The sequence below is a fragment of the Suricata suricatta genome, chromosome 2 (genome assembly GCF_006229205.1).
Source record: "Suricata suricatta isolate VVHF042 chromosome 2, meerkat_22Aug2017_6uvM2_HiC, whole genome shotgun sequence".
NCBI lineage: Eukaryota > Metazoa > Chordata > Mammalia > Carnivora > Herpestidae > Suricata > Suricata suricatta.
The window spans coordinates 120,040,798-120,057,179 of NC_043701.1; the positions used below are offsets into that span (position 1 = coordinate 120,040,798).

General features: G+C 35.3%; 1 protein-coding gene across 1 annotated transcript; it reads left to right on the forward strand.

The window, feature by feature from the left end:
* The first annotated feature begins 5,765 nt into the window (after window positions 1-5,765).
* On the forward strand, window positions 5,766-6,182 carry LOC115275802 (keratinocyte-associated protein 2-like). The gene has a single exon (XM_029919552.1). The coding sequence runs from the start codon at window positions 5,766-5,768 to the stop codon at window positions 6,180-6,182; it is 417 nt and encodes a 138-aa protein (XP_029775412.1).
* The last annotated feature ends 10,200 nt before the right edge of the window (window positions 6,183-16,382 follow it).

A 16,382-nucleotide genomic window follows, 5' to 3' on the forward strand; every position in this document is an offset into this window, starting at 1 on the left:
TTGTCAACTTGGAAAAATCAGTTTTATATTCTCATTTTTCACCTTATTTCAGAACCCCAAAGCCACAAAATGTTTGATGTGGAGAGGGAGAAAGGTGGTAGACATACTTCCATGCTCAGGTTTGTTGATATAACTCACATGTAATAACTGCCATCTTGTTCCACCCTCTCACTATCTCTGGCACTTAGTAACACTGAGTCTGATCCTCACCACATAGCATGCTCATAGCCCTGATTGGTTTGGATACCTTCTTGCTCAACCAAAAAGAAGGAGAGTAAATGATCACAATTATCAACAAAAATGGACTATTTCATTTCTAAAGTTATATTAAGTTTCAAAAGATAGCACACCCCTTCTCTGTTATTTTCAGTAGCAAGAAAATTAATTTCAGTATTTACCAAGTGGTATCTATTATATTTATAAAACTATTGTATTATCAATTAATCTACTGTGGCTTAACTTATACAATACGACAATTTAATAAAGTAATTTTGAAATACCATCCTATTCAACTCTTGCAATTGTCATTTTCAAAGATAATACCCAAGCAAAGGTAGCAAAGGCAAAAATAAGTGGGACTACTTCAAATTGAAAAGCTTTGAACAGCAAAAGAAACCTACTGAATGGGAGAAAATATTTGCAAATCATATATCTGATAAAGGGCTAATGTCCAAAATATATAAAGAACTCATAAAACTCATTAGCATAAACAAATCTGATTAAAACTGGGCAGAGGACCTCAATAGACATTTTTTCCCCAAAGAAGACATACAGATAGCCAATACACACATGAAAATATGCTCAACAACATAATCATCAGTGAAATGCAAATCAAGACTGCAATTAGTTATAACCTCACACCTGTCAGAATGGCTATTATCAAAAAGACTAGAAATAACAAAGTGTTGGCAAGGACATGTAAAATGGAAATGCTAGTGTGCTGTTGGTGGGAATGTACGTTGGTTGCAACCACTATGGAAACAACATGGAGGTTCCTCAAAACGCTAAAAAATAGAAATACCATATGACCCAATTCTACTTCAAGGTATTTATGTGAAGAAAACAAAAAGATATCTGCACCCCATGTTACTGCAGCATTATTTACAATAGCCAAGATATGGAACAACCTAAATGTCCATAAACAGATGAATGGATAAAGAAGTATACATATTTCTTTATATATACACACAATGGAATATTACTCAGCCATAAATGAATGAAATTGGGTGGCTCAGTTGGTTAAGCATCTGACTCTTGCTTTCAGCTCAGATCATGACCCCACAGTTTGTGATCTGTGCCAACAGCATGGAGGCTGTTTGGGATTCTGTCTCTCCTTCTCTCTTTGCCCCTCCCCTGCTCACACGTGGTTTCTCTCTCCCTCAAAATAAATAAACTTAAGAAATAAAGAATGAAATTTTGCCATTGGCAACAACATGGATGGACTCAGAGTGTATTATATTAAGTGAAATAAGTCAGATAGAGATAGAAAAACACCATGACCTCACTTATATGTGAAACTGAAAAGAACATTTTTTAAGTAAAACATACAAACAAAACACCAAGTTCATTGATACAGAGAACACATTGGCAGTTGCCGGAAGTGGGCATGGGGGTTGGGCAAAATGGTGAAAGGCATCAAAGGAACAAACCTTCATGTATAAAATAAGAAAATCTAGGGAATGTCATGTCCCACATAGGAAGTGTATTTAATAATATTGTATTGCATATTTGAAAATTGCTAAGAAGCAAACCTTAAAATTTCTCATTACAAGAAAAACAAACTTTGGTAACTGTGAGAGTGACAGGTGTTCACTAGACTCACTGTGGCAAACATTTCACATGTCGAATTGTGATGTAGCACACCTGAAGCTAACATCATGCTGTACATCAGTCATGCCTCAGCACAAAATTAGTTAGAAAAGAAGTAACATCCAAAGAATCAGTGTTTTGCAACCATACCAATCTATCTTCAAAGACCAATGTATTTATGTGCTTATTCTACTTAGAGCAAAATAAAACAGTCAGCCTTCAAGAAACAGTTGGGTAGGGTGTGTGCTTTTATCAAGCACAACTCGTTACTGGCTTTGACATTATCAGTTACACAATGATGAAATGGCATTACAGAGCTTAAATAAGGTGGACATGCTATGTTCCTCTTCTTCAGAAAACCTCTACCCCAAGCCCTCCACCCACATGCATATTTGTGTACCTGTTTCTAATTGGTTTCATACTTAACCTTAGACAATGCTTTTCAAAGGAATCACTGGCCCTTTAAAGTGAATCAGTATCAGAATTTAAGTCAAGATCTCACCGTGTGTATGTTTTAGGAAAAAAATGTCTTTTCTCTGAACTTTTCACAAGAATTACACTCACACAATCCAGAGAACATTTCCTTCTGTACATGAGCTCTTGCTCATTTATAGAGAATGAGCGTCATGACTCTTAGGCACTTGTCGGAGTCAATATTTGGATTTTAATGCCAAAGCTGGAGCTTTAGTATGACTGTAATGAATCTGCATTCAATATTTTAACATGATTGAGGAAGATTGAGTACTTAGTTGAGTAAAAACAATGCCAGCTGGAATTCTACTTCATTAACAGGATTCCAGCAGAACATGGAAGGTTCTCCAGAATTACAGTATCTTGCTGTTCATATTAACATCAGTTTAATCAATGTTTTTATGTTAGTGTATGAGTTTTACTGAACTCTGAGAGTATGAGCAAAATTCATCAGCGTTTAAGCAGACTGAAGAGCTAGTTTGATCAAAGGAAACTTTGTTACAATTAAATTTTTTTCAAATTTACTTTTCTACTGATAAATAATTTCCTTGAACGTGCAATTTTGCCAAAACATAGTTTCACAAGTTATATGGATAAAGGAGATCAATTGCAAAATGAACAATATTCCACAGAATTCAGAATTCTTTGCAGCTTTGGATTATTATTAACGTCTCTTATTTCAATCATTTTTTTCTGGTAATATCTGGGTAAGGCATGAACACCTACTACAGTCAAAAGCCCAGCACAGCAAGTGATTTCTTTGGAGAAGAGGTGATGATGTGGCCATAAATGTAGGAAGAAGAGAGCTATGAATGTTGGACCATTAAAAGCCAATGATCACTTTGGCTATTCAGAGTCTTTTGTGTTTTAATACAAATTTTATGGCTGTTTTTTCTAATTCTGTGAAAATTATTACTAGAATTTCGATGGGTATTACACTGAATAAGTAGATTGCTTTGGGTAGTATGGAAATTAAACAATATTAATTCTTTCAATCCAAGCACACAGAATATCTTTCTACTTATTTGTGTCATCTTTGATTTCTAGCAATATGTTGTCATTTCAGAGTACCGATCATTCACCTCTTTGGTTAAGCTTGCCCATAGGTTTTTTATTCTTTTTGATACAGTTGCAAATGGGATTTTCTTTATTTCTCTTTCTAATAGTTATTAGTGTGTAGAAATAGAACAGATTTTTGTATTGACTCTGTGTACTACCACTTAACCAAACGTGTTTATTGGTTGTAACAGTATTTTGGTGGAGTTTTTAGGGTTTCTAGTATACAATACCATGATACCTGCAAATAGTGACAGTTTTACTTCCTCCTTTCCAATTTGGATGACTTTTTTTTCTTTCTTTCTGAGTTTTCGTTTGTTTTCTTCTTCCAAATTACTGTGGCTGAGACTTCCAGTACTCTGCTGTGTGAAGGTGGCAAACTTGGGCATCCTTTCTTGTTCCTGACCTTAGAGGAGCAGCTCTCAGCTTTTCACTGTTCAGGATGATGTCAGCTCTAGGCTTGGTCTTTATTATGCTGAGGTATATTTCCTTTGTATTGACTTGGTTGAGAGCTTTTATATTCTCTACATTTTTATAAACAATGCATAGCATTCATATAATAATAAAAGTCATCAAAACCACAGGATTTGCTCAGAAACAAGTAAGAAAACAAACAACTAGAAATAAATATAGCATGTGCACTGTGTTTGTACAGCCCTTGAGGTAACGATGCTTTTTAATATTTTTAATGTGTTAGAAGAGGACATATGGTAGAAACCGTACGAGGCCTGCACGGTTAAATTACATATTGCTTGGTCTTCTACAGAAGAAAAAGCTTCAATTGTAGTTCCAAAAAGAGACAAGAAATCAGATGCAACTGGTGCAGTATTATAGAAAATGGTTCTCTGTTCAAAAACTAATAAAAACTATTAAAAGTATTACAACAGCAATGTGAAGAACAAAGATAAATATTTTTAAAAACTATACTTGTGCATCACAAACCAAATTGATAAATACCAAAGACAACAAATTACTTGAATCTAAGGCAAAAACTTATATATTGCTTTATAAAAACAATAATAACACTAAAAGATGATTTCTCACAAGAAATAGCTAAAAGCTTTTGGTTATATATTCAGTGTTCTGAAAAAGAAGATGCCAATTGGGAATTCTCTAGCTATTTTAAAATTAATAGATATATTAAATAAGAAAACTATAGACAATCTGAAACTGAGAAAATATGACACAAGTAGACCCATGAAACATTATATGAAGAATGAAAAATAATCCCCAAGGAAAAAGAAATGTTGGCACAACAGAAAGTGTGACACATCGATTGATCTAATTAATAATGAATTCATAAATAATAGGAACACCTGTGAATGTTAAATATATAGAGAATTTAACTATACCAAAAATCTTTTGAAGACAATAGGGTAAAAAGTTTCAAAACCTTTGAATTTTATGAAAAGTGATTAAGTTATTAATTTATAACAAATCACAGTAAGCCAAGAAGAAATGTTTTAAACACTATGAAATCATGAAAATTATATGAAATAGTATATTTAAACCAGAAAACACTAGTAACTATATTAAATGTAAATAAGACAGTGTAGTAAAAGATAAAAATTATTAAAAAGTATTTAAAAAATAGCAACATAATACTCTAAGAGATATAAATATTAGGACATAAAAAATGTAAATGTAGAAGGCTAGGAAAAGATACACAAACCATTGCTAAGTAAAGAAAGATGGAGCTTTCTCCGCCACTGACATGTCTAATGGTGTAAAAGGATACTGGGTTATATGATAACAGAAGAAAGATGCTTGCAACACAGCTCACACCTGCTGCAAAGCCCCCTAAGGCAAGAAATATAGAGATAAATGAAGATATTCAGAGTAGTAAAAGTGACTTTCCACCAGGGAGAGAAAACGTGTGTGCATGTGTGTACATGAATATATAAATATATGTTACATCTGCATGTTGATGCATATAATATGTATATATATATGCATAATATTGCATGGGCCAAGGGCAGGCTGCTCCCAAACTGCCACTTTAGCACAGTGATTACTTTTCATTTTTTTTTAAAGTTTATTTATTTATTTTGAGACAGAGAGAGAGAGAAAGAAAGGGAGAGAGAACCCCAAGAAGGCTCCACATTCTCAGTGCAAAGCCTGATTCAGGGTTTGAACCCACAAACTGTGAGATCATGACCTGAGCTGAAACCAAGAGGTGGGTGCTCAATCGACTGAGCCTCCCAGGTCCCCTAACAAAGTGGTTATTTTAAGTAACTAGGAAATAGCTACTACAGGAAAAAGGTGGAACAGGAAGATCCTGAGCCCATCTCCTCCATGGGCCTACTGAGAGAATATCCACAAGTCCAGGACACAACATTGACAGAATAGACTTGTCACACTTAACAGATCTGGTTTGTTTTCCCTCTTTCTTGGCTTGGGGTGCCAAAGGGGCACAAGGACAGGATGTGATGGCCACGGGTCCAGGTAGCTCGCTGGCCCTCTCCTCCTTTCTGTTCCTGCTGCTACTGGTGGGGAAACAGATATACAACCACCAGCCAGCCTCCATGGAGCAGCTCACTATCCGGGAAGCTCTGCCGGGCTCCAGTCACTTTGTCTTCTCTCTCACTGCCTTCAGTAATCTGGAGAATCCTGTTTTTGGCAAAGTATTTCAAGCAAAGATCTTCTTTGAGATTCTTCTCTGCCTCCTCTTGACTCTATTTGCATCTGGCCTAAACTACAGAGTCTATGTCATCACCTCCTTCATCTTCTCCATGGTTGGCAGACAGGGCATCACAAGATCTTCTCCACTTTGTACCAGGCAACAGCTCCAGTCCTCACATCAGCCAAGGTCATGGGAAATGGCTATTGTAGAGTGCCAGAGTTAACTGTAGAGAGGAGGACACATTCAAGGGGTAGAAGAGGCACAGACATCATCAGGAACCAAATGGGAGGGATGCCACAAGCACAGAGAACAGTGGGGAGCAGACTCCACTCCAGGTATCCAACATGGGTGATCTGCAGCCGGAAGATGAGTCCCTACAACATTTGGCTTTGAAAACCAGCGAAGCTTAACTTCATGAGTTTTACAATCAGCAGGGCTAAGTACCTAGAACATTAAAACTCCATGGGCTCAGCATTGGAAGAGCTGGAGAATAATAGGAAACTGAGACCTCACCCTAAAAGAGCCAGCATAAATCTCCAGCAGAAATACAGCATAGAAGCAGCAATTTGAAAAGTGCCTGGGGCATATGGAAAGATTTATTGACTAATCTTAGAAAGTATACTAGAGGGGCAGGAAAATTTGGGAGACTTCACTAAGAACAAAAGAAGTGGTGGGCACCATTTCTCTCCCCTGCCCTCCAGCATAAACACACAATCACCTGCAGGAATCAGTGCAAACATTTTCCACCTAGACATAGCTAAACAGAGCAGAATACAGAGTAGAAATAAATCTATGCTTTCCTAGTCAATTAGTCTATGACAAAGGCAGCAAGAACATACAATGGGGGAAAAGGCAGTCTCTTTAGCAAATGGTGTTGGGAAATCTGAACAGCAACATGTAAAAGAATTAAAACGGACCACTTTTTTACAACATACCCAAAAATAAATTCAAAATGAATTACAAACTTGAATTTGAGACATGAAATCATAAAATGCCTAAAAGAAAACACAAGCAGTTATCTCTTTGACATCAGATATAGAAACATTTTCCTAGATATGTCTTCTAAGGCAAGGAAGACAGAAGCAAAATTAAGCTATTGGGACTATATCAAAATAAAAAGCTTCTGTACAACAACAAAACAATCAACAAAACAAAAAGATAACCCACAGAATGTGAGAGGACATTTGCAAATAATATACCCAATAAAGTGTTAGTGTCCAAAATATATAAAGAATTTACATAAGTCAACAGCCCAAATACAAATAATCTGATTTTAAATAGGCATAGAACCTGAATAGACAGACATGTTTCTAAAGAAGACACACAGATGGCCAACAGAAACATGGAAAGACACTAAATATCACTCATCATCAGTGAAAGGCAAGTCAAAACCAATATCACCTCACACTGTGAGAATGGCTAAAATGAAAAAGACAAGAAATAAGTGTTGGTGTGAAGAAAATAGTGGTGTGAAGAAAATAGAACCCTCATGCCCTGTTCGTGGGGATACAAATTGGTGCAGCCACTGTGAAAGACAGTGTGGAATTTCCTCAATAAATTAAAAATAGAACTACCCTATAATCTGATAATTCCACTACTGGATATTTACCAAAGAATATTGGAACACTACTTCAGAAAAACATATGTATCCCTCCCGTATTTATTGCAGCATTTATATACTTACAATACTTACACACCTATACTTATATACAACAGAATATTACTCAGCCATAAAAAATGAATGAAATGCTGCCAATTGCAACAACATGGATAGAGTTAGAGAGTATGATGTTAAGTGAAATAAGTCTATAAGAGAAGGACATATACCACAATTTCACTCATATGTGAAATTTAAGAAACAAGACAAAGAAACAATAAAAGGGACAAACAAAAACCAGACTCTTAACTACAGAGAGAACAAACTGATGGTTGCCAGAAGGGAGGTGGTGAGAGGATTGACGAAATGGATAAAGAGTAAATGGATTAAGAGTATTTTTAAAGTGTTTTTTAAGGTTATATACTTTTCAGAGAGAGAGAGAGAGATTGAGAGCATTAATGGGGTAGGAGCAGAAAGAAAAGGAGACAGAATCTGAGGCAGAATTCAGGCTCCAGCACAGAGTCTGACATGAGATTCGAACCCAGGAACTGTGAGATCATGGCCTGAGCCAAAGTTGAATGCTGAACCAACTGAGCCACCCAGGAGTACAGTTATTGTGATGAATACTATAAATGTGTAGAATTGAAGAATCACTATATTGTACACCTGAAACTAATATAGCACTGTATGTTATTTATACTTGAATTTACAAAATGGATTAATAAGTTAAGAACAAAAGAAATAGCTGGAGAAAGGACACTCCCATTGTCCTCTGTCTTCCTGAATCTCCTTTGTAGAAGATAACTTCCCTGTGATAAGAAGTAAAATGACATCTTTACACCAGAGATAGAGATTTTAAAGCTATAGAAAAAACCTTGTCACTTTCTATCTAATCAGCTACCTCAGCCCAAATTCTTTTTACAATTTCTTACTATTTAAAACTTGCAAGCATGTTTTCTTTGTCCTGTCGATTCTTCACAAATATATTGTCTTTGTCTAAAATGTGTGAAAACTGCCCACCTTGTCATTTCATTAGGTATCAGTTTTCACTATTGGGCCTCCAAGATTAGGTAATAAAGCTTTGTGGGGTTCCCCCCTGCTTTTCAACCTGTCTTGTGTAAATTTAATTCTTAGTCCATTTGGAAGAACCTGAAAGATAGAGGGAGAATTTTTCCTTCCCTGGAATCTATATTATTTCAAAATATAGTTTGTAAAAATTGACAAATAGAAAAGAAAAAGAGTAAATCCTCAATTAGATTGGAATATTTAAATTTTTTTCTGTTTTTTATTTAATTTTGAGAGACAGAGAGACACAGCACGAGCAGGGGAGGTCAGAGAGAGAGGGAGACACAGAATCTGAAACAGGCTCCAGGCTCTGAGCTAGCTGTCAGCACAGAGCCTGACCCGGGGCTCGTACCCATGAACCATGAGATCATGACCTGATCTGAAGCTGGATGCTTAACCAACTGAACCACCCAGGTGCCCCTAGGTTGGAATATTTCAATGCAAGAAAATAAATACTGTAAGAAATAAATATTAAAAACACTATAGAAGTGTTGAAAATGACAATATCACCTCGATCTAATTACAAAGATTCCATAAAATCACTGTAATAAATGTTGTTCTTACTGTATATATAATCATTCACCTTGGCTGTTTGCATGCCCTCAAAACAAGTCTTGTCAAATTTTAAAGTAAGAAAACATAAAAATTATGTTTTCTTACCACAATGAAATTATGCTAAGGAACAATTTTTAAAATGATAAATAAAATTATCCCATCTGTTCTGTATTCAGCTAAATATTATTAAATTTCCCAGAAGAAAATGAAAATCAGAAAGTTGTTTATATAAAACACATAATAAGATCTGCAATACAGATAAAGTTTTGTTTAGAGAGGATATTGTAGTATTAAAATATATAGTTGACAAAAAGGTAAAAATAAAAGCTTACTTCTCAACAAGTTGGAAAAAAAATTAAATAAGCCTCAAAGAAAGTTGAAGAAAGAAAAAATAAGAATGTTTAGTTCATCATATAAAGTCAGCATAACCTCAGTAATAAAACCTAAAAGGACTTGGAAGACATGAAAAATGCAAGTCAGTCTTTCGAAAGAAAATACATATGTATCTTAAACAGAAAACAAAAGAAGTTTATTATAGGAACTTAGGTTGGTGTATTAAGATGTATAGATATAAATATATAAAATGTGAAAATCAGTCAAATAAAATAAACTAGGAAATCATGATTATTTCAACAGATTTAGAAACTGAATTTCAATAAATTTATATTTATTTACAATAAAATCATCTTCAATTATGAATAAATGCAATCTTCATTACCTAATGAAATATATTAACAAAAGAATTATAGGAACTATCATAATAAATTAAAGAACTGAAAATGTGAAAAGTTTTTCCACCTAGAAGAAAGACAAGTTAAGGTGTATATTATTTCAACTTCTATTTACCATTTTACTGGATATCCCAGACTTTAGGATAAGTAAAAAAAAAATAGATAAAATTATAAAGATTGATAAGGAAGTAATAAGAAATGTGAGAAATGATATAAGTGATAAGAAGGGGCATTGGGTGGCTCAGTTGATTAAGCATCCGACTCTTAATTTCAGCTTAGGTCACCATCTCACGGTTTGTGGGATCAAGCCCCACATTGGCCTCTGAGTTGGTAGCACAGAGCCTGCTTGGGATTCTCGTTCTTCATCTCTCTCTACCCCTCCTATGTTCTCCCTCTCTCAAAATAAATAAACATTAAAAAAGAAGTAATAAGAAATGTGGCAAGTGAAAAGAAATGAGTGTCACTATACCCAAGTGACATGAGTGTATATGAAGAAAATTACGTATTCCAAAGAAAAACTGTTAATATCAATAAGATAATTTAATAGCTTTGTGGAATGTAAGGTCTACATAAATAAAATCATAATTCTACAAAATGAAATTTTAAAAACGCACAATAACAACAGAAAAAAATCAAAGGCTTAGAAATAAATCTATCTGAAGAAATAATGGTAAGACTTCAGTGTAGAAAAATATAAAATATTACTGAGAGAAAATTTAGCACATATTTAGAAAATGTGTGTTTAGAAAAGCCCTAAATAGATAGCAGGATATAAAATATTTTTGTTTGGGTGACTCAGTATTATTAGACATTAATTCTCCTCAAATTGATCTACTTATTCAAGACAATGCCAGCATAAATTCTAATAGTTTTGTGTAAATCAACAAGTTCATCCTAAAATTTATATTAAAATTAGAAAAACAGGCAAAATAAAGGAGAAAGAACAAAGTTCGTGAACATACAAGACTCCATCTACCAACTAGTACCCAGAACACCTCAATTAGAGTATTGTGGAAAAGTTCTATATTTTAATAAACTATTTTTTAGAACAGTTTTAGACTTTACAGAAAAATAGAATAAATCAGACAAACTGTTCTACATTCTGCACCCAGTTTCCTCTATTATTATCAACTTCCAGTATTATGTTGTGTTTGTTACAATTAATAACAAATATCATTACATCATTATTAACTAAAGAACAGTTTTCCTTTGTTTATGAAATAAGGTTTGGCCTAGGTTTAGTTACACTGTCGATTATGCACTTTTCCACCAGCATCATCAGCTTAGACTCCAGTCCCCCACCACTCCCTTCCATGTTCGTGATGAGCCTCTAGATTATGACCACTTTGGAGAACCTGGCCCCAATTTAGGTTATATATAGACCTACTAAAAATTGACAACCAGTGCAAAAGTTTCAATGGCAATGCTCCAGTTACTGTCAAATATGTCACCTGTAAACATTTTTAAATTTACCCTTATATATTCATTCTGGACTGAACATGGAGTACCTCTTCAGTAAATATTTGTTGAATGAATGAATAACTATGGATAATGTAAATCCATTCTCATCGACATTTAAAGTTAATCTATGCTTTAAAACATAGTTTACTTAGACACCTTGTTTAAACCCTACAGTGTTTGCGTAGACCTAATGAAGTAACTAGGAATTTCTGGATTAATTATAGTATGTATTTAATAGAGTAAACAAGGAAACTAAATAAACTAGTTTGCTCATGATTAATCTACTTACCTGTAGAGAGTAATTAAGCTACCATATATAAGTTATCTCTGTTTAGAGAAAAAAATAAGTGCATTGAACATGGTTTAAACAGTTGTAGTGCCTAAGCTCTACATTTTTTTCATATTCTGTTTTAGGTCCTGAAGTTAATAAATATTCTACAGTGAGATAATATAGCTTTTATAATGTTAATTATTGAAAATTTTTGACACTTTATAAATGATCTTACTCTATGTACAATTTTTAAAAATCTAGGCATAGTATATGTTATTGGTATAGAATATGTTCGGTAATTTTAGATATGTGTTCTTTGTACTGGCTTTGGAAAATAAGAGAATTATCTCAAGTACTTTGATCACCCATGGGGAGATGTGATCTAGGTGGTATGGATTCAACTGTGGACAGTTGATCATTAAGAAACCCAAATTATTTAAGCAGAATAAAGAATTTACCCAGCTCTCTTCATTTATATGCTCATTCACACCTTCTATCTTGTTTGTTTTCTTTGTCCATGATTTCCAAAGTGAAATTTTGCTACATTTCAGAAAACACATGACTTGCAATAACTGTAACAGATTTTTACTAAATTGTCTCTTAATTAAGTGCTGATTGCTCTTATACATAGTTTATGGGATCTGTGATTCATAAAAATTAGTAAATGTTGTTGATTTCTAATTCAGCTCAAGTATATTAATTTTGTAATTCTGCCAGTATGGTATTTAACACCTATAAACTTGTAAAGAGATATGCATTGGAAGAGAAAAGATTACTTCCTGCACAAAGTAACAGCATACGTAATGGCAATTTGATTTCAGAAATGTTCTGGGTCTTTAGGAAGTTGAGAGTATTTTGTCTCTTGAATAGTTTTGATGCCGGATGGGCCTCAGCCTTGAGAGGGAGGATCTCAGGTCCATCGCCATGTGGCCTCTAGGCTTTGTGTGAGAAAGAATTCAAGAGCAACCCTTTTCGAGAAAGGGGCAAAGATTTATTAAATATAGAAACAGGAAAAACCTACTTCACAAGGTAGTGGTCTCCCTCCTAGATGGGGGAGAAGACCCCCCCTACCAGTGCCTCAAAGGAAGGGTTTTATAAAGTTTTTAAAATTAGCCAAACCTATAAGAAGGGTCTGACTCTTTAATTTTGGGTTAATTATTTACATTGGGCCATTCATTTTTGCATAGTCTTAGGGCTGTGGAGTTAGCCACAGGGAGCAGTGTTAAAAATGCCCAGCCTTGGGGTGCCTGGGTGACTCAGTCTGTTAAGCATCTGACTTCAGCTCAGATCATGATCTCAAGCCCTGAACTGAGATCTTTGGTGACAGCTCAGAGCCTGGAGCCTGCTTCGAATTCTGTGTCTCCCTCTCTCTGCCCCTCCCCTGCTCACATTCTCTCTCTCTCTCTCTCTCTCTCTCTCTCTCTCTCTCTCTCTCTCTCAAGAATAAATAAACATTAAAAAAAATTTTTTTAAATGAATGTCTAACTTTTGTGGCTTTTAGTACCACAGAGAGTGGGGTCTGGTAGTCTTCCACGATTTGGGTCTTGTGACTCTTTTTATGATCTGCTGGCATTTAGATTCAGGGTCAGCCTAAAACCAAAATGGCGTTAGCTTGTCTCCTGACACTCCCTTCCCTCCTGCCTCATTTTGGCTTATCTTAGTCTCCTTGTTCTGAAATATTATCACTTCTTGTATTTAGGTTCAATATTTATGTATATTCAGCCACATAAACATAGTCATTATTATTCCTGGACCTTAAATAATTTTATTCCCAGGCCTTCCCAATGAATCTGGCTGAGCTAAAGTAAGGAAGTAAGTTATGATATGGAAAACTATCTGTTTAAGCATGATCATATATCCCAGGACTTCTGCACTAAGAAGTGATATTCATATTCATTGCTGGTTTACCATTGTTTTACATTAGAGTATAGCATGGACATGACCTGTTTGCTTATAGTTTCTTCTATTTCATTCATTTTATCCCAATGCCAAACAGAAAGAAGTATCATTACCAATTCAATTAGAGTAGCAGTCCCTTTTCTGCCAGTGCATGATTTTTGCAAAATAGTTTGTGGACAGCAAACACATCATGTGAATCATATTAATTTGCCATCATCCCTGGCCAGTCCCTAGACAACCTCCCCTTCCCTCTATCTGAAGACCTCAGCAGGATCCCTCCACACATAACTTGCCTCTCTGTCCATCACATTAATGCAAGACAATTTACAACAGGGACTAAAAATGTGCCTGAGAATATTTTTTAGATTTTTTTTAATGACAGCAACAGATACAAAATATCAAGCATAGCAGGAAGATATAAACATGGAATCTTCAGGGAGCAACACAGAAGGCATAAAGTACTAGAACATTCCTCATCATTTGATGCAGCGAACAAGCAGTTTCTCAAATTGCCAACCATTTTTCACCTGAACAAGCAGCTGAAAAATGCCAAAATTCATATCATGTGAACTTTCCAATTTCATGCCAAGATCTACTTTTTAGAGAAGACACCAGGATCATTTCTTTACAAGAAAAAAAAAAAAAGAAGGTAAGATTCATCTTGATTCAGATAGGAATGTTTTTATGCTAATTTCAAAATTACAAATTGAACGTGACTATAGGTACATGCCCAAAAGTTTCTCAATTAACTCACAAGAATGGAAATCTTGAAATCTTTGACACAAGTTTATAAATGACCTTTTTTTGAATATTCCAGCTTACCAAGAAACAGCAGACAGAATCCAAAAGAGAAATAGAGGTCTTTCCAGCAGAGCAAGAGTCTGAGAAGCATGGTCGTTACATGCAGCTTGTGATGTCAGGCTGACGCTAACATCAGGGACAGGTCCCTGTCCTTAAGCACTTGCAGTGTTCTTTTTTACCCAAAATAACGGCCTCATAGGATTTTCTTGCTAGTCCTCTAGGTTCCTGGTTCTAATCAAAAATACTTTTTCCAGCATATAGAATTTGACTGACAATATCTGATCTTTTCATTTAAAGGCATTTAGATTGGAGTTTAGGCTTGGGGGAAACTCTTTTTTTAATTCAAGAAAGAAAAGTGCTCGTGGAAGATGTATTTATTTCTGCCATTACTGTGTTCAAATCCCCTGAAAACACATCTCCGTTTTTCTCTCACCCAATTGCAATAAAAATGGACTTTAAAATATTCTAACAACTCTATGTGTTTATCTATAGATTTAGCCATTTATTTTTTTAAAGACTTCCATTACTAATGATCAATAATTTGGATTTAAAAGGCCTACTTCTTAATAAGAAAGGAACACTAACACAAGTTTTAGAGTGTGTCAATTTCTTTTTTTCCTTGAGACATAAGTGGTCTAATGATTAATACATAATCAAGAGGTTTTACTTTTCTTTACACATATAAAGTGTCCACATGAGGAGTCACACTGATCGATAAGATGTCATGTATGTAATTCTGACACACATGAACTCACATTATTGCCTTCTAAACAGGAAGTGGCCTGACAATTATTTTGTCATTTTTCAATTGTTTTCATTTTACATTGATAATTCTAACTTTGTTTTGGATCCTGTAAAAATGTATCCACTAACCCTGATATTCTGGGGAAATAATTTCCTCTGCAGGGAGGAACAAGAATTGTTATTTGTTGAGCTGTAAAATGGGCAAAGCTTACAAAACTTCATTCCATCTCCATGTGTCCCAAGACAAAATCAGAGAGCAACTTCCTCCTGATTTACAACTGCAGTATACTTGTAGCACTATTTTATAAAAGATACTGGTTTCCAAATATGCTTGAGCATACTCTTCCCATCTACAAATATTTCTTTTTAATGGTGCCAATTGTGGAAGCTGCCATCTTGCACCTGCCTGGAGAAGGCCCCATTGCCTGTGTGAGCAGTAGTCAGAAAGCCAAATGGCTAGTCTTCCGCTTGATGGAGTTCTTGAGCAAATGGCTAAGAAAGAATTCGTGACGTCTTTGGTACAAAAAGGTGACTTTATTAATGCAAGGGAAAAGGACCCATGGGCAGAAAGAGCTGCGGCTGAGGTTGTGAGGAGTAACTGATTATATACTCAAGTATACAGTCCTTTCTGCAGACTTTGGCATATTCGACCCTAAAAAAACAGACAATTTTGGGGGGAGAGACCGGGCGTGACTGATCTGTGACGAAAAATTGAAGAGTTGCCTGGTGCTAATATCGTCTTTCAAAATATTTTTTAATGTTTACTTACTTATTTTTGAGAGAGGAAGAGAGAGCATGAGCAGGGAAGGCGCTAAGAGAGGGAGAGAGAAATTCCCCAATAGGCTCTGAACTGTCAGCACAGAGCCTGATATGGGCTTTGAACTCACAAACTATGAGATCATGACCTGAGCTGAAGTCTATCTGACCCTCAACCAATTGAGCCACCCAGGTGCCCTACAAAAGGTATTTTTATGTATTTATTTATTTTTATTTTTATATATTTTTATTTTTTCCATAATATTTTATTGTCAAATTGTTTTCCATACAACACCCAGTGCTCTTCCCCATAAGTGCCCTTCACCATCACCACCACCTCTTTTCCCCCTCCCCCTTCCCCTTCAACCCTCAGTTCATTCTCAGCATTCAATAGTCTCTCAAGTTTTGCATCCCTCTCTCTCCCCAACTCTCTCTCCCTCCTCCGCTCCCCCTGGTTCTCCATTAGGTCTCTCTTGTTTTCCTGCTAGACCTATGAGTGCAAACATATGGTTTCTGTCCTTCTCTGCCTGGCTTACTTCACTC

Bases quoted from the DNA above. Each gene is read 5' to 3' on its own strand.
- LOC115275802 (XM_029919552.1), top strand. From the start codon at position 5,766: ATGGCCACGGGTCCAGGTAGCTCGCTGGCCCTCTCCTCCTTTCTGTTC.